This window comes from Bos taurus, chromosome 25, assembly GCF_002263795.3.
Source record: "Bos taurus isolate L1 Dominette 01449 registration number 42190680 breed Hereford chromosome 25, ARS-UCD2.0, whole genome shotgun sequence".
NCBI classification, from domain to species: domain Eukaryota; kingdom Metazoa; phylum Chordata; class Mammalia; order Artiodactyla; family Bovidae; genus Bos; species Bos taurus.
In genome coordinates, this window is record NC_037352.1 from 25,177,562 (window position 1) to 25,195,271 (window position 17,710).

The following is a 17,710-nucleotide window of genomic DNA, read 5'->3' on the forward strand; positions in this document are numbered from 1 at the left end:
TCAAGGAAGACAGCCAGTGGGCAGGTGGAGCAGAGCCTCCGCACACAGCGGGCAGCAGGCACAGAGGCCCCAAGGAGGGAAGACAGCACAGAGGCTGGTGTGGCCGGAGCTGAGCCCGCAAGGGGGCGAGGAGGAGGGGGTTAGGCCAGAGACAGAGTCAAGGCTCAGAGGACACTGGGCTTTGAGAGCTGTGCTCAAGATTGAGCGATTCTGCTATGAGTCGGAGGAGGAGCCATTGTAGGGTTTTAAGCACCTTAACAACTCCAGGGGAAGGAGGGCACCTCTTTTTCTTTCCATAGAGTTCTGCTTAAGTGCCCGATCCGGGTCACGTTGGCTCTCTTTGGGGTATGTGTTGCAACAGTTAGTAAGTCTCCATCCAAATGCTTTTGGCTCCATTTAAGGACCGGGAATGAAAGTACATATTGTTTTCTATGATTAAGTTATCCTTTTCCCCCCGATAATGCATGATCAGTATTAAAAATTCAAAATGATACAAAGAAAAATAAAAGTCCTCTCATAATCCCACTGCCCTGGAGACTATTAATGTGAATAGGTAGGTACATGACTATCCAGACTGAAAATTGCATGCATACATTATATTCCTTGAAAGTATATATCAATTATATCCAACATGAGATAGTTGATCTGAAACGTTCTGGTCCTGGCCTGTTCCCAATGAGTCTGTGGTTAGTTATCTTGTCAGTCCCTGAGAGCATGACAGGTAATGGGAAGAAGGTTTGCCCACTGTGGCAACTTCCAGAAAGCCTTCTTGAGCTTTTCTTTGCATCCTGTAGATCCTGGAGTGGTGTGAATTAAATATTAGCCCACAATTACAATTCAGGGCTTTGGAGTCATTGTTCCTTGCTGACACCTAGAGACCCGTGCCAACCCGTGTGCCACATGTGGACTCTGCTGTGGCCCATGACATCTCACCCACCTGTTGGTGCTATGTAGATTAGGTGGTGGTTCCCCCACTGGTGGAGCATCCCCCAGTGACCCACCTGTCCCACTCTGTCCCCAGCAGGGCTCTTCAGTAAATCCCTTCAGTCACCCTCCATTAATTTCAACGGTGAGACTTAAAGAGGGATTTTTTTTTTTTTTTTTTTTTAGGGCAGTTCTCTAGGTTGGGAACTTCTGCAGTTTCAGATTACCATATAAATAACCTTTAAGCAAGTGCCTTTTTTTTCTTTCTTTTTTATTGTTCTTTTCACATAAATGGGATTATTTTCACATAAATCAGGCTCTTTGATAATCCCACAGTTTTTAGATACCAACATACTGGGGCCATCTCACAATACCCGTATCACTCAGACATCTGAACCCAATGGCTCTGGTTGTTGGTGGCCCTGAGTGTGAATCCTGGTTCACTTAGCAGCTGTGTCTTGAAGTGACGTTGGTAAAGCAGGGGTGAGTTCCAAAAGATGAACTTGAAGAGTGAGAATGAATGAGGGGAGGCATGGAGACCAACAGAGGGGAAAGAGGACCCCATTCATCTCCAGGGATGTAAGTTACTTTTACCACGCCCAGTTCTTTCTGCTTGTCCTTAGGATACCAAATCTCCCACCAGCACCACGCCCTGTGATTTTAATTTCTCCCTTCCGAACGCAAAAGGACGCCCTGACCCTCCAAGCAGTACGGACAGAGAAAGGATCCTCTTAACTATTCAGGATGTGATGGTAAGATGGACTTTCAGATCCTAACTGTCAGGGGTCAGGGTCTTCTCTGTACTAAAATAGCTGGGCCATAGGATAGACCCCCATGGGAGAATCTCCATTTACACCTGGGAACACAGCACAGATTACAACAGGACTGGATGTGAAAAAAAAAAATGTGTGGTCCACCCACCAGGTTTCAAACAACACATGAGAGACTTGACGCCATGCCTTTCTTTTCTTTTTTTAAATTGGACTATAATCGCTTTACGTTGTGTTAGCCTCTGCTATACAGCATAGTGAATCGGCCGTGTGTACACATATATCCGCTCCCTCTGGAGCCTCCCTCCTACCCCCCACCCCACCCCTCTAAGTCATCACAGCACAGAGCTGAGCTCCCTGTGCTGTATAGCAGCTTCCCGCTGCTGTATCTGTCTTATACATGGCTGTGTATATATATCAGTGCTACTCTCTCAGCTCAGCCCCCGCCCCCGCTCCTGCCCCCGCTGTGTCCACAAGTCCGTTCTTACATCTGTGCCTCTATTCCTGCCCTGCAAATAGGTTCATCTGTACCATTTGTCTAGACTCCATATATATATATGCATTAACATACGCTATTTTGCTTTTCTCTTTCTGACTTACTTCAGTCTGTGCGACAGACTCTAGGTTCATCCGCATCACTTCGTCGTTTGCTTGAGTGATAGTAAAAGCTCACATTAAATGAGCACTTACTCAGTGACCAGTACTGACTGGAGAATAAGTCATCCATCACTGCTTTCATGAATGCTGTGAGTTAAGTGCTAGGTATTTGCATTCTCCTTTTATAGTTCGAGGAAACAGACATGAGAAATGATGTCGCTTGTCCAAGTCTCAGGGAAGCCCAGACTGGAAACCCTTACCCCAGGGCTCCTTGTTCCATGAAATTAGCAATCACAGGCCAGGAATCGCATTACGTTGTTTTTGCTTCCGAAAGGGCCCAGGTCTCCGTAGGGGCAGGGTCTATTACGAATATTATTTATGTTCTGCCCAGGAGGAAGGTGTTGAGAGGTGGCCATCCATCAGTTATGTTTTAAACAATGATGGGGAAGACCTCTCCTCTGCCAAACATTTCCCCACTGAACCCAAGGCTGGGAACATTGATGAAAAATGTTTCTCAAAAGTGAAATCTAATGGGGGATACAACCAGACAAAGCCAAATTGAGGGACAGTCTATAAAACACCTGGCCTGGAGTCTTCAGAAATGTCAGTTGCGTTAACAGACAGAGAAAGGCTGTTCCAGGTTAAAGGGAGCTTAAGAGATATCACAGTTCTGTAATGCGAGATCTTGGGGGGAGGGGCAGGTGGTTTAAAGATAGTTTGGGGAAATTAATGAAATTTAAAAATTAACCATATTATATAATATTGTAACCATAATAGAAAATAATATTGTGATGTTAAATTTCCTGAATTTGATAAGTGTATTGTGGTAATGTAAGAGAAGGTCCTTGTTCTCAGGTCTCAGAGAACCGGTGAAGAATTGATGAATGTAGGTGCTGGGTATTTGGGTATTCATTGCACCCTTCTATTACACATTGCTGATAAATTTTCTGTGGGTTTTACATTTTTTCAAACTAAGTTTTTAAGAAGCTAGCTCATTAAGGAGGAGGTAAGCTGCTTCAATAGAGCTAAGCATCAGCAAAGAAAGAAATAGAAAAAAAGTGAAAAATTGAGACCTAGTTTTTTTAAAAAAATACTTAGGATTGTATTGATGTCAGTTTCTAGATTGTGTTATCATATGAGATGTTACCATGGGGAAAACTGGATGAAGGGTACACAGGATGACTTGGTATTGTCTGCAATTAGTTCAAAATAAAAAGTAAAAAGCTAGCTAAATAAAATAAGCACAAATGCCCAGCTTCCATCATCCAACGGTTTTGATTCTGATCCTGTTTAGGCTCAAACAAGGCCCCTCTTGTTAGGCTCCCCACGTGATTATAATTTGCAGCAATATTTGAGAACCCGGCTTCCCTTGTGGCTCAGCTGGTAAAGAATCTGCCTGCAATGCAGGAGACCTGGGTTCTATCCCTGAGTTGGGAAGATGCCCTGGAGAAAGGAAAGGCTACCCACTCCAGTATTCTGGCCTGGAGAATTTCATGGACTGTATAGTCCATAGGATCGCAAAAAGTCAGACATGACTGAGGAACTTTCACTTTCACTTCACTTTTATATAATCCTATATAATTCCTTATAATCACCATTATAAGGAAAAGAGAGCGAGCCGTGGACCCTAAAATTTGATAGGCACAGGAATCATTAAGCATATTTGTTTAAGATGCATGTATTAGGTCTATTTTTTTAAGCTAAGAGACTTGTTTATGGACGGTCACATAGTTTTTAACAGACAAACTCCTGGGGATTCTGAATCAGAAGGTCTGAAGACCAGTTCAGTTCAGTTCAGTCACTCAGTCGTGTCCGACTCTTTGCTACCCCATGGACTGCAGCACGCCAGGCCTCCCTGTCCATCACCAATTCCTGGAGTTTACTCAAACTCATGTCCATTGAGTCAGTGATGCCATCCAACCATCTCATCCTCTGTCATCCCCTTCTCCTCCCACCTTCAATCTTTCCTAGCATCAGGGTCTTTTCCAATGAGTTAGTTCTTTGCATCAGGTGGCCAATGTATTGGAGTTTCAGCTTCAGCATCAGTCCTTCCAGTGAATATTCAAGACTGATTTTAGAATATTCAGGACCGAAGATTAGAGTCAACTTCAAATGGAAGGAAAGTTTTTGAGATCATCTGAAGCTTGTGGCTTGGATCTGGGGACTCTAAAAGAAAGAAATGTTAAAAATGGAAGTTAAAATCTCCTCTACATCATATAAAATTAAAATAACTGTAAAGAAAAAAAATAAAACAACAACCACAAAATTCCATAGGTTCACAAAAGCCAGAAAAGGATGGGAGGGGCTCTGCCCTTGTCTTTAAACCACATCCTGCACTTCTGTGAACTCAGTCAGGAGAGGATGTCGCTTAATAAATGAAAGATGCGAAAGCGTAATAGCTCCTGGCAATATCTCCTGTGTTACAGATCAATTTCTATCCAGAATATCGACCATACATATTATGAAAAGACTAAATTATGTTTACTATACACACTCTTTTTAAGAAGACAAGGAAGTCAATCTATTTTAGAAGTGTTTTAATATAAAATTATTTTATTTAGGTTTTTGACTAAATTATTTTATTTAGGTTATTTAAAGACGTGAATTTTAGAGAGACAGAAAATTGTTTTGTGTTATTAAGGAATTATTATATTAAGACAATGAATATGCACCCTTCATATTTGGTTTTCTCACCTTAGTCACATTCAAAACATGTCACATGTTCAAAATATGTCTCAAGCTTGAGAAAAAACAATTCCTAAAACAAAAGGGCGTGTAAGAGAGGATTTTTTGTGTTGTTGTTGTTGTTGAGTTCAGTTCAGTGGCTCAGTACTCTCCGACTCTTTCGACTCCACGGACTGCAGCCAGGCCTCCCTGTCCATCACCAACTCCCAGAGCTTGCTCAAGCTCATGTCCATTGAGTCAGTGATGCCATTCAACCATCTCGTCGTCTGTCATCCCTTTCTCCTCCTGCCTTCCATCTTTCCCAGCATCAGGGTCTTTTCCAGTGAGTCAGCTCTTCGTATCAGGTGGCCAAAGTACTCGAGTCTCAGCTTCAACATCAGTCCTTCCAATGAACACCCAGGACTGATCTTCTTTAGAATGGACTGGTTGGATCTCCTTGCAGTCCAAGGGACTCCCAAGAGTCTTCTCCAACACCACAGTTCAAAAGCATCAGTTCTTCGGCGCTCAGCTTTCTTTATGGTCCAGCTCTCACATCCATACATGACTACTGGAAAAACCATAGCTTTGACTAGACGGACCTTTGTCGGCAAAGTAATAGCTCTGCTTTTTAATATGCTGTCTAGGTTTGTTATAGGTTTTCTTCCAAGGAGCAAGCGTCTTTTAATTTCATGGCTGCAGTTACCATCTGCAGTACTTTTGGAGCGCAAGTAAATAAAGTCTGTCACTGTTTCCATTGTTTCCCCGTCTATTTGCCATGAAGTGATGGGACCGGATGCCATGATTTTAGTTTTTTTTTTTTTTTTTAATCTTCCAATTTTATTTTATTTTAAAACTTTACATAATTGTATTAGTTTTGCCCAAATATCAAAATGAATCCACCACAGTATACATGTGTTCCCATCCCGAACCCTCCTCCCTCCTCCCGTCCCCATACCATCCCTCTGGCCGTCCCAGTGCCCAGCCCCAAGCACCAGCATCGTGCATCGAACCTGACTGGCAACTCGTGTCTACATGATATTACAGTTTCATTGCCATTCTCCCAAATCTTCCCACCCTCTCCCCCTCCCACGAGTCCATAAGACTGTTCTATACATCAGTGTTCTCTTTTGCTTTGTCTCGTTACACCGGGTTTATTGTTACCATCTTTCGAAATTCCCATATATATGCGTTAGTATACTGTATTTTGTTTTCCTTCTGGCTTACTTCACTCTGTATAATAGGCTCCAGTTTCATCCACCTCATTAGAACTGATTCAAATGAATTCTTTTTAATGGCTGAGTAATACTCCATTGTGTATATGTACCATAGCTTTCTTATCCATTCATCTGCTGATGGACATCTAGGTTGCTTCCATGTCTTGGCTATTATAAACAGTGCTGCGATGAACATTGGGGTACACGTGTCTCTTTCCCTTCTGGTTTCCTCAGTGTGTATGCCCAGCAGTGGGGTTGCTGGATCATAAGGCAGTTCTATTTCCAGTTTTTTAAGGAATCTCCACACTGTTCTCCATAGTGGCTGTACTAGTTTGCATTCCCACCAACAGTGTAAGAGGGTTCCCTTTTCTCCACACCCTCTCCAGCATTTATTGCTTGTAGACTTTTGGATCGCAGCCATTCTGACTGGCATGAAATGGTACCTCATAGTGGTTTTGATTTGCATTTCTCTGATAATGAGTGATGTTGAGCATCTTTTCATGTGTTTGTTAGCCATCTGTATGTCTTTTTTGGAGAAATGTCTATTTAGTTCTTTGGCCCATTTTTTGATTGGGTCGTTTATTTTTCTGGAGTTGAGCTGTAGGAGTTGCTTGTATATTTTTGGTTTTTCACTCTCCTCTTTCCCTTTCATCAAGAGGCTCTTCAGTTCCTCTTCAATTTCTGCATAAGGGTGGTGTCATCTGCATATCTGAGGTTATTGATATTTTAATCAGTTATGACTTGGAAAAAAACTGTGCTCAAATTCAAGATAAGGGTAGATGCATGGGTGCTCAGCCAGTAAATTATGTCAGTCGTCGTGACCCCTGTAGCCTGCCAGGCTCTTCTGTCCATGGAATCTTTTAGGCAAGAATACTGGAGTGGGTTGCCCTTTCCTTCTCTGGTAGATCTTCCTGGCCCTAGGATCAAACCCACATCTCCTGCATTGGCATGAGAGTTCTTTACTACTGAGCCACTAGGGAAACTCAGGAAGGGTAGATGGGTATTGATAAATGGAAAATGTATCCAAAGGGAAGGGCTTGGACACGTGACCTCAATAGCCAGCTTCAACACGCAGGCATGTTTCATTGGCTGGCCTGGTTTGTACCGTAATCATCATTGTTGCTGTTTTATTTTGAATTAGAAAACTTTTATTCTGAGCCTGAACCCTTCAGTTTTCTCTGGTCTTCACCACTCCATATTGTCTAACACCAAGGCTCCCATTACTATTTCACACAGCAGTACATTTTCTGAAGATGTGGGAGTCTGTGGCTCCTGTTTTAGGAAGGAGAAAGAGCAAGATTAGACTCAGCAAGTCTGGAGAGGGTAGTGTGGGCTTTTCTATAAACTCTGGACAGAGAAGGCAATGGCACCCCACTCCAGTACTCTTGCCTGGAAAATCCCATGGACAGAGGAGCCTGGTGGGCTGTAGTACATGGGGTCGCTAGAGTCGGACACGACTGAGCGACTTCCCTTTCACTTTTCACTGTCGTGCATTGGAGAAGGAAATGGCAACCCACTCCAGTGTTCTTGCCTGGAGAATCCCAGGGACGGGGGAGCCTGGTGGGCTTCCGTCTATGGGGTCACACAGAGTCGGACATGACTGAAGTGACTTAGCAGCAGCAGCATAAACTCTGGAGGGCCTTGGCTATGTCACACTTTTTTGGAGCCCCATTTCCTCCCCTGTGACAAAAAGGAGTAGATTAGGTATTTCCTGGGCCTGTCAGCTCTGAAATCATAAATCCCAGGGGGAGTTTATAGGTGTTCCCATATGCCAAAGTCCAGAGGATTTTGCAGAGGATACGTAATAGTGCATGGAGCCCCCTCTCATCCCAGGACTATTTCTGGAGGCTGTTTGCAAGTTACATATTTAGGGCTTGCACCACCCTTCCCCCACCCCAGATCTAAGTTTCAGTTTGGCAGAGACCTGTGCTGTCTCATTGCCTGCTGTGTCTCTGGTCCCTAGAAGAGTGCCTGGCCTAGAGTTAGTTTGCAAATCTTTGTAAAGCAAGTGAATTGAGTAACTGATTGATTGAATCAATGAGCGAGCGTGGCAGAGATGTTGATTAGGCCGCCCGGCCAGCCCACACAGAGCTGAGTTCAGTCATCACACCACTAAGTTGTAATTATGGTGACAGTATTTTCCAAACTATGAATCAGGACACATAATCTGACAAAAGAATTTTTGTGCTGTTTGGGGTAGAAGAGTCATTTGGGGAGATGTAGCTTGGATTCTGAAATACTGGGATTTCTGGCAGATGGTGCTAATTAAAATGAATGTTTTAAGTGACATGAGTGACTCTTTGGCAGGGGTTGGGGGAAGAAGGACAGCACTTGGCTTGGGTGTCAGGGCATGGCAGGGCATAGTGGGGACATAGGGAATGGTCTCTACATAGCTTGGCCGACTTGTCATTATGTGGAAATAGGGTCCCAGTGATAGCAGCCTTTCTAGTTACAAGAGAAGCCAAGTGTCTGGGCTTGTTTGTGTTGTGTTTTTCTCCCAAATTTTTATGTTGGTAACTAATTCACAAGGGCTTCAGTGATGAAACCTGATGGCTCGGTGGTGAAGAGTCCACCTGCAATACAGGAGACACGGGTTCAATCCCTGGGTTGGGACGATCCCCTGGAGAAGGGAATGGCTACCCACGCCAGTATTCTTGCCTGGGAAATCGCATGGACGGAGGAGTCTGGTGGGCTATAGTCCATGGGGTCACAAGATAGTTAGACACGACTTAGCTACTCAACAACAACAGCAAACTGATTCACGATTTTCTGTGGACCAAGCAAAATGTGTCTGCCAGTCAGATTTGGTTTGCAGACCACCAGCTTGTAACTTCTGATTTAGACAATGAAAGTTTTGTTCCCTCCTGAGCTTTTTGTCCTTTCCAGTGGTACTTGAGTTAGCCCCCCTGGTACCCAGAACCATCATGGGCATGGTGTCCTGAATGAACGTACCCAGAGGTACCTGGCTGGATAGCTCAGACCAAAGGACCACCTGGTTGATGGCATTAGACTGGTTCCTGAGAAGGTAGGTCAGACAGCACAAAGCCAGCTGAGCAGAAATAATTCAGTGATGAGCATGAATGATTCATGTGGAGTGATGCTGAACAAGCACAAATACCCATGAAATGCTGGTCCAGATCGGAGAGACATAGTAATCCTTTCACCCAGTAGAACATTCCTGTAAGTGAAGATACTGAATGGTATTTGACTTCCTAAAGCATCCTTTTCAATCTTCATAAAAATGTAAAATGATCTCTGAATCAATACTGGAATAAATAATATTTTTTATTTCTTGTATTTATAGCCTACTTAGAATTTCTTAGGTATTTTCATATTATTTTGTGTCATTTTATATAACGTCTAATATACGAGTGATTTCCCATTAGAAAAGAAGTTAAGAAGTAAACTGAATAAAATAGGAAAAGCTCTCTCTACACAGACAAACCAGGCCCGGCTTTCAGTTCTACTGAGCATGCATTCTTTCTTTATTTTGTCATTCATTCATTTATTGTTTTCTATTTCAGTTCATTTCTACTTTTATCTTGATTCCTTCCCTAAACTTTTTAGTTTATTGCTTTCATTCTCCACCATCCCCGTTCCCATACCTGGCTTCTTACTTTAAATGCTTAATTCACTTATTTTCAGACTTATTTTCTAATACAGCAATTTTAAGGCTACATATTTTCCTCTGAATACTGCTTTTGCCTTATCTCATAATTTTTCTTTTATGTATATAAGTATTTTCATTGTTGTTTACTCCAATTGGTTTGTGATTTTAGAGTTTTTTTCCTGTTTATTTAGAGGAGTTTTACAAATGTTCTAAATAGAGAATTTTTGTCTTTCTGGGTTAGTTTCTAATTTTGCTGCATCCTGATTAGAGATTGGTCTGTTTGATTTCTGTTGTTTTGGAAGTTTTGGAGACTTTGTGGGTCTACCAAATCATTTTTTGTGAATGTCCTATGGTATTTCAAAAGAATAATCATTATCTTTCTGGTATAAAGTTTTCATGATTAAAGCAAGCTATTAATTGTGCTATTTAACCAGGCAATTACGCAGGTCCCAGTATAGTCCCAGATCACTTTTTATCAGAATCACTAGCTTCTTATTTAAAATAAATTTAAAATAAAAGATTTTAAATCTAAAATGAAAGTAAATTCTCATATTCCATTAAAAGATATAGAACTGAGTTGAGAAGGGAGCAGGGTGCTCAGTATCTGTATTTTTAATAGGACTCCCAGAAAATTCTTATGCTCATTAGCAAACCACTGCAATAGAGTGTTACTCAATTTTTGTCTATTTAATCTGGGTGATTTCTGTGAACTTGTCAATTTTCTGTTATATTTCTCTTTTGCTTTATATATTTCAAATCTCTGTCATCATGTGCTTATAGAGTCAAGGTGTTTTCTAACAGGTTGTTCCTTTTACCATATGAATATATCAGTATCGTTATCTTTGTTCTAGAATAAAGTGACGAACTCTAATTTCAGGGTCCATACTGTGTATTTTTAAATCACATTTCCTTACATCAATTTTCACAGAACTATGGCTAGAAAAATTTGAGTTTTATACCCGAGCGTCAATTACCGGTGCAATGTTTTTGCTTTTCTGCTACTTTCTTACACCCCCCCATTCAACCTTGGATTTATTTTCACTGATTTTCATTCAAAGATAAATTGATGTATGAAGCCCTTCCCCCAGAGTTCAGTCTTAAATGTCCACTATTATGAAGGAAAAAGCCATCCTGAGTCCTTGTCTGGACTAGGTGGGTCTTCTCAGTCTAAAGGCTTGTGTTTTTCTTTAGCATTGGAAAATGCCCATTTATTATTATTGTTGGTGTTATTGTTACTATTTTCCTTGTTTCTGTTCTATCCTCTGGAGCTTCTCTTGGACAAATGTTGGCCCAGATCTTCAAGTCTCCTAAGTTTTCTTTCATATTTTTTGTCTTTTTATACTATGTTCTTATGAAATGGTTTGGCTTGAATTTGTAGCACACTAAATAGCTTTTCCTGCTATTTATCTTTTTAAAAATGTTAATGATAAAATTAAAACTTAAAATCTCTATGTGCGTGCTGAGTCACATCAGTCATGTCCAACTCTTTGCAACCTTATGGACTGTAGCCTGCCAGGCTCCTCTGTCCATGGGGATTCTCCAGGCAAGAATACTGGAGTGGGTTGCCATGCCCGCCTCCAGGAGATATTTCCCACCCAGGAATCAAACAGGCATCTCTTCCATCTCCTGCATTGGCAGGCAAGTTCTTTACCACTAGCGCCACCTAGGAAGCCCAAGATCTCTAGTTGTTTCTTTTTCGTGGACGAAATGTCCTCTTAAATCTCTCCAGGGACATTAATTGTCAGTATTCTAAAGTCTTCCTTTATTCCTTTTTTAAAAATTAATTTACTTTTGGCTGCACTGGGTCTTCGTTGCTTTCTCTAGTTTCAGCAAGTGGGGGCTACTTTCTGTTGTGGTGTTCAGACTTCTCATTGCGGTGGCTTCTCTTGTTGCGGAGCATGGGCCCTAGGGCGTAGCTGCTATGCCGCACATGAAATCTTCCCAGACCTGGGAAGGAACCCATGTCCCCTGCATTGGCAGGCGGGTTCTTATCCACTGCACCACTAGGAAAGCCCTTTCCTCTACTTACTCTATTAACTTTCCTTCATTGGATATTCTTTTGGTAAGTTTTATCTTGTGCCAATCTTCAGGATTTGGATAAATGTCTGGTCATTCTTGGTTGTCTGCTCATCTTTGTATCTGAGAATCCTTCTTCTTCTGCCTGTTCCATTCGGTGTAACCTGACCCTGATGTTGGCTGGGGCACAACACACTCCTGGAAGCTGTGTGCCTTAGTCCCCCTTCCAGGAATGGGAGCTCCTAGGCTACCTTGGGGACAAAGACCTACTGGGGCATTGCCCTGCCTTCCTGCCCCAGTGCCTGCATTCCGGCATCAGCCTGCAGGTGAACATCTCTCAACTTAATACAGCTGGGGAGGGGCCACCAGCCCTAGGAGCAGGCCCCCGTGAATGCTCCAGGACTTCCTCTCACTCCACCTTGACTCTGGACTTGCTTTGTGTGCGCGCGCACACACACACACACACATGCGCACACACACACACATGCATGCACACACACACACACGCACGCACACACACACACACACACACAGTTCCTTCTATGGAAAATTTTACTGCCCTTGTTTTAGTCTGTCGTTTCCTCTGCTTTTACTGCTTCCTAAGTGTAATCTCTGCTTTCTTGCCTTTCAGGAATTCCCCAGAATTTCTAGCAGCATTGTGGCTTGTTTGGTCTCTATCCCGCCATCCCTATACAGTGTCCTTCTCATGATCTTTCAGCCACCCTCCCCCCACCCCTGCTCTGGGCAGGCTCAGGTGAGGCGTCCACAGCACACTGATGCCACAGGGTTGGCCCAGGGCATCACAGCCAGGAAATGGTACCCGTCTGCTTCCTGAGTCTGTGCTCTTTCTTTTACATCACTCCACGCCCTCAGATGAGGATGGCTTTCCCCTTCATAATAGTGGACATTTGAGACTGGAAGTCTGGGGGAAGGGCTTCAAACATCAATTTATCTTTGAATGGAAATCAGTGAAAGTAAATCCAAGGTTGATGGGGGAGGGGTGTGTAAGAAAGTAGCAGAAGAGCAAAAACTGCACCGGTAACTGACGCGTGAGTATAAAACTCAAATTTTTCTAGCCATAGTTCTGTGAAAATTGATGTAAGGAAATGTGATTTAAAAATACACAGTAGGGACCCTGAAATTAGAGCTCGTCACTTAATTCTGGTAAGTTTGTGGTCTAGATGCCACCAGGCTTGAGGTGTAGATTGGTAAGCCTCAGACGTGTGTTCCTGACACTCGTTATGCTTGTAATTTCTTATGGAATAGCTGTCTTTGTTGCCAGATTATAAATTTCATGAGAGCAGGGACACTGTCTTATTCATCACTCTGTCCCTAGCACTTAGCAATCAGACCTGCTTATGGGGACACATATATTCAACAAGAAATGAATGAAAGGGAGGACAAATTAGTTAATTAACCCCTTCCTGTGGGGTAAACATCATTTCCGGGTAGTTTAATATCTGTAAAATGGTTCATATCAAACAGTAGGAGTTACTGGAAACTATTGCAACTAACCGTGCACATGAATTCCAGTTTTATAAAATTGCCAATCAAATAAGAGATGAGGGGTTCAGTGTGCATCTGTGACCTCCTCCCCAGAGACTGCTGCTGCCTCTTGAGGACCGTCTTAAAGTATCCAGTGTGGCTTCATGGTCTAAACATCTGATCTTCTTGTCGGCAGTGTCAATAGGGTCTGAGAAAGAAAAAAGAATATGCTGTCATCTCAATGTTAAATTTTCTGTAAAATCTAGACCTCTGTTACAGCAATCATGAAACACTAATTCATAGCTATTATCTCATTGCATCCCTTCCACAACCTTGTCAGATTGTCAGGGCAGTTTTTCTCACATGAGAGCTAGGGGCTTGAGACGTGCCTGGGGACACAGGGTGACTGGAGTCGGGCCCAGAACCCACGCCCAGAACTTAGACTGAGCTGTTCCCCTTTCTAACTGTAGTTACAGATTTAATGCTTCATCTGCTAACACCGAACACACGCTTTAACACGTGTAGTGGCCTCACGGCAGCTTTGTATCGAAAGCTCTTACAGGCAGATGTGATAAATTTCATGTAAACCAATGGACGATCACAGAGAACCTGACTTTCATCTCACTCTCGAGACCACTGGCTTCCAAGGCACTGGTGCCAGGCAGGGAATAAATGTGGGCACGGGATGAAAAACCTGGACTTTTGAGACAGACAATCTTTCATCCAAACCTCTGGCTCTGCCCTTTATAGCCTCATGACCTTGGACTGCTATGTAAGTGAACCGAGACTGTAAGATAAGGATACCTAGGATTTCCCTGGCAGTCCAGTGGTTAAGACTCTGCTTCCACTGCAGGGGGCATGGATTTGATCTCTGGTTAGGGGAACTAAGATCCCGCATGCCCCCCAGTGTGGCCAAAAATTAAAAAAAAAAAAAAAAAGTTAAGAACACCCTCACACAGGGATGGTGGGAGACTGCAGGGAGATGAGGCTCATAGAAGGGCTAGCTTGGTGCCTGATATGTGGCAAAGGCTTTGTAATTGGCAGGTTGATGTTGATATTATAGTTGCTGTTGCTACTATTGCAGGAGCTTCCCAGGTGGCATTAGTGGTAAAGAACCTGCCTGCCAATGTAGGAGATGTAAGAGACACGGGTTCGATCCCTGGGTGGGGAAGATCCCCCAGAAGAGGAAATGGTAACCCTCAGTATTCTTGCCTGAAAAATCCCATGGACAGAGGAGCCTGGTGGGCTACAGTCCATGGGATCTCGAAGAGTGGAACACGACTGAAGTGACCTAGCACGCACGCGTGCACTACTAGCACACACACGCACACATGACTGTTGCAGACATTTTGTGTGTTATGGTGACATGTCTGGTTTTGCTCTTTTCCTAGCCCAACAGAAAAGAGAGAAGACCAGGAATGTAAGGCACTAATCCACTGACCATCAAACCTCAGCTGCATTTTAGCCCCTGGTCCAGCATGCTTCCTTCCCTCCATCTCCTCCCTGGCTCTCCAGCAAGGAGGCCAATTTGTATACCGCCCCGTCATCTGCTTTCCATCTGTGGTGTTTGCAGCTGGCCTCCATGCAGAAGACTTTCTTTTGAAAGGGCTTGAACTGAACATTTTAAGGGCTGAGCATTGAAATTGCATATAACAGGGTTTTGAAGCAAAGCTGTAAAGTAAGTTTTCACAGAGGCATTTCGGGATGATAGCTTCAAAGCCACTGGTAGATGGCCCAGCGTGGTATCCCTTTGAAGTGTCGGCAGGTTGGCTTTCAAAGCCACCAGCCCAAGGTCCTCATCTTTCCAGATGGAAAGGGTTTGAATAACTTTCTCGAGGGAATGTGGCTACTTAGTTCAGCTCCCCTTTGCCCCTCGAACAGATGGTTTTCGATCACATGGGCATTATAAGGGCCTAGGTTCCTAAATTTTGCTCTTTCAGTGTGAGCAAATGTGTTATTTTCCTTTGTGAAGAAGATGGCAGCCATACAGAATCTAGGCTCCTTTTATGTATAATACATATATATATTTACTATATATGTGTATATACATAGTAAATACAATTATGGCATTTAAATTTGAGTTAATTTAAAAGGAGCAAAACCAAAGTGAAACAGAAGGGATGATTGAAATTTAGATTTCTTTATCACAAGTAAGATTTCTTAAAATATCCCATCAGTTTAATAAATTATGAACAAAATATTAAGAGGCCAGAGTTGCCATTTTTAAAAAACTCTGTTGTTTCCACTCAAGATGGATTTGAACTGACTCATCTGCTATGGAAATGATGCCAGGGTACTCCCACACTGCCTGCCCTCTTCCAGTTCTGTGAGCTTAGCTAAGAGCTTAGGCTTAGAGTGTTACGTTTCGTGACCTGCATACGCATGATTGTCTAATACAGTTGACCTTTAAACAACATGGGTTTGAACTGCATGAGTCCACTTGTACACAGACTTTTAAAAAAAAATAAATGCAGTTCTTATATTTTTGTTTTATAGATCTGTAAATATAGGGAAGAGTTTATGCTCCATTATAGATCACAATATGTGGAATTAAAAGAACTAGGATTTGAGTCCTTATCTATCCAGACTGCTTCAGCTTCCTGCTCTTGGGCAAGCCATTGATCAATTCCTTTGCTTTTGAGGCAGAGAGAGCAGTACATGGATTTTCAACCCCTTGGGGGGTCAGCACCCCAACCCCTTGTGTTGTTCAAGGGTCCCCTGTATTTCTTTAATCACTAAACGGCATCAGTATTCACTATTAGACCTTTCATCACAGCGTCTACTGGTCTGTGTGTGTGTTTTTTTTAATGTTTATTCATTTATTTTTGGCTGCACTGGGTCTTCATTGCTATGCAAGGGCTTTTTCTAGTTGCAGCGAGTACCCCCCTAACAGCGAGTAGCGGTTAGAGGGCTTCTCACTGTGGTGACTTCTCTTATAGCAGAGCACAGACTCTAGAGCATGGGCACCCGGGCTCAGTTGCCCTGAGTCATGTGGGATCTTCCCTGACCAGGGTCAAACCAGTGTCCTTTGCCTTGCAAGGCGGATTCTTGACCACCGGACCACCAGGGAAGCCCCCATGTTCTTTATTTTGACTTTACTTTTCTTTGTTTGGATCTTGTCCTCTGGAGGTTCTTCCTGAGAAGGACTTGTGAGTGGTATATTTCAGTTCAGTTCAGTTCAGTCACTCAGTCGTGTGTGACTCTTTGCAATTCCATGGACTGCAGCATGCCAGGTCTCCCTGTCCATCACCAACTCCACACGGCCAGTTTCTTCCTGTTAAGACTGATGATGCTGTTCCTCTCGAATCTGGACCACTGTCTATTGGATACAGGAAGTCAGGCTGTTCCATCATCTGATGGTGTCAAGTGCTACTGCTCACCCATTTCTGAATCACTGTTTCAGAGAGAAGATGTCCCAGGGCTAGAGATCAGGGACTTTTCAGACAACTGACTGTTGAGGGTCCTCCACACCACTGTTCCTACCACTCCTATAGGGAATTTAGTTTCAGGAGGAAGGAGCAGGATTTAAATGTAAATGTAAATACCTATTTTTTTTCCTATTTATAAAATTGAGAACAATGCTTACAATGAAAAATTAAGTAAAACTAGGCTTCCCTGGTGGTACAGTGAATTAGAATCCACCGGCCATTGCTGAGGACATGGGTTTGATCCCTGATCTGAGAAGATTCCTCGTGCTGCGGGGCAACCTGCCCGAGAGCCCCAACTACCGAGCCTGCACATCTACAGCCTGTGCTCTGCAACAAGCAAGGCCGCCTCAGTGAGAAGCCTGAGCACGGCAATGAAGACCCAGCGCGGCCAAAAATATATAAATAAAAATTAATTGCCATTTAAGGTAAAACATTTAAGTAAAACAAATCTCCCATAATGCCACCCCCAATGAAGAATGTTGTTAATAGTTTGATGTTGATTTTTCCAGGCTTTCTGTATGCCTATGTGTATGTGGCTCAGATCGTAAAGAATCCACCTGCAATGCAGGAGACCAGGGTTCAATCCCTGGGTCAGGAAGATCCCCTGGAGAAGGGAAAGGCTACCCACTCCAGTATTTTCTTGCCTGGAGAATCCCATGGACAGAGAAGCCCTGGCGGGTTACAGTCCATGGGGTTGCAAAGAATTGGACACGACTGGAAGACTAACACTTTCACTTTCATACGTACAAATATGATAATTATTTTAAAAATCAGGTTTATAGGTACATTTATCAACGTGCTTCTTTTACTTAAACCTGTTTTTTTTTTCTGAATAAGCACATAAGATCTGCCTTATTCTCTGTAAGGGCTGCCTGGAGCTCCATGGACACCTGCTCTATTAGTAATGTAACCCATCTCTGACAGATGAATATGCAGATCATTCTCTATTATAAATGACACCTCAACAGTCTTTGCTGCTGAAGGCTGAAGGATAAATTTCTA

At 43.0% G+C, this 17,710-nt stretch overlaps 1 protein-coding gene across 5 annotated transcripts in view; it reads left to right on the plus strand.

The window, feature by feature from the left end:
- The window catches only part of KATNIP (katanin interacting protein), a 239,203-nt gene that overhangs the window by 87,516 nt on the left and 133,977 nt on the right, over positions 1–17,710 (plus strand). For 4 of the 5 annotated variants that reach the window (XM_024985088.2, XM_059881579.1, XM_059881580.1 and 1 more), the window contains one exon: positions 1,548–1,676. The exons of the other annotated variant lie outside the window; for it this stretch is intronic. In XM_024985088.2, coding sequence (XP_024840856.1) covers positions 1,548–1,676 — 129 coding nt within the window. The remainder of the gene's footprint in view (positions 1–1,547; positions 1,677–17,710) is intronic. 5 annotated transcript variants of the gene reach the window in all.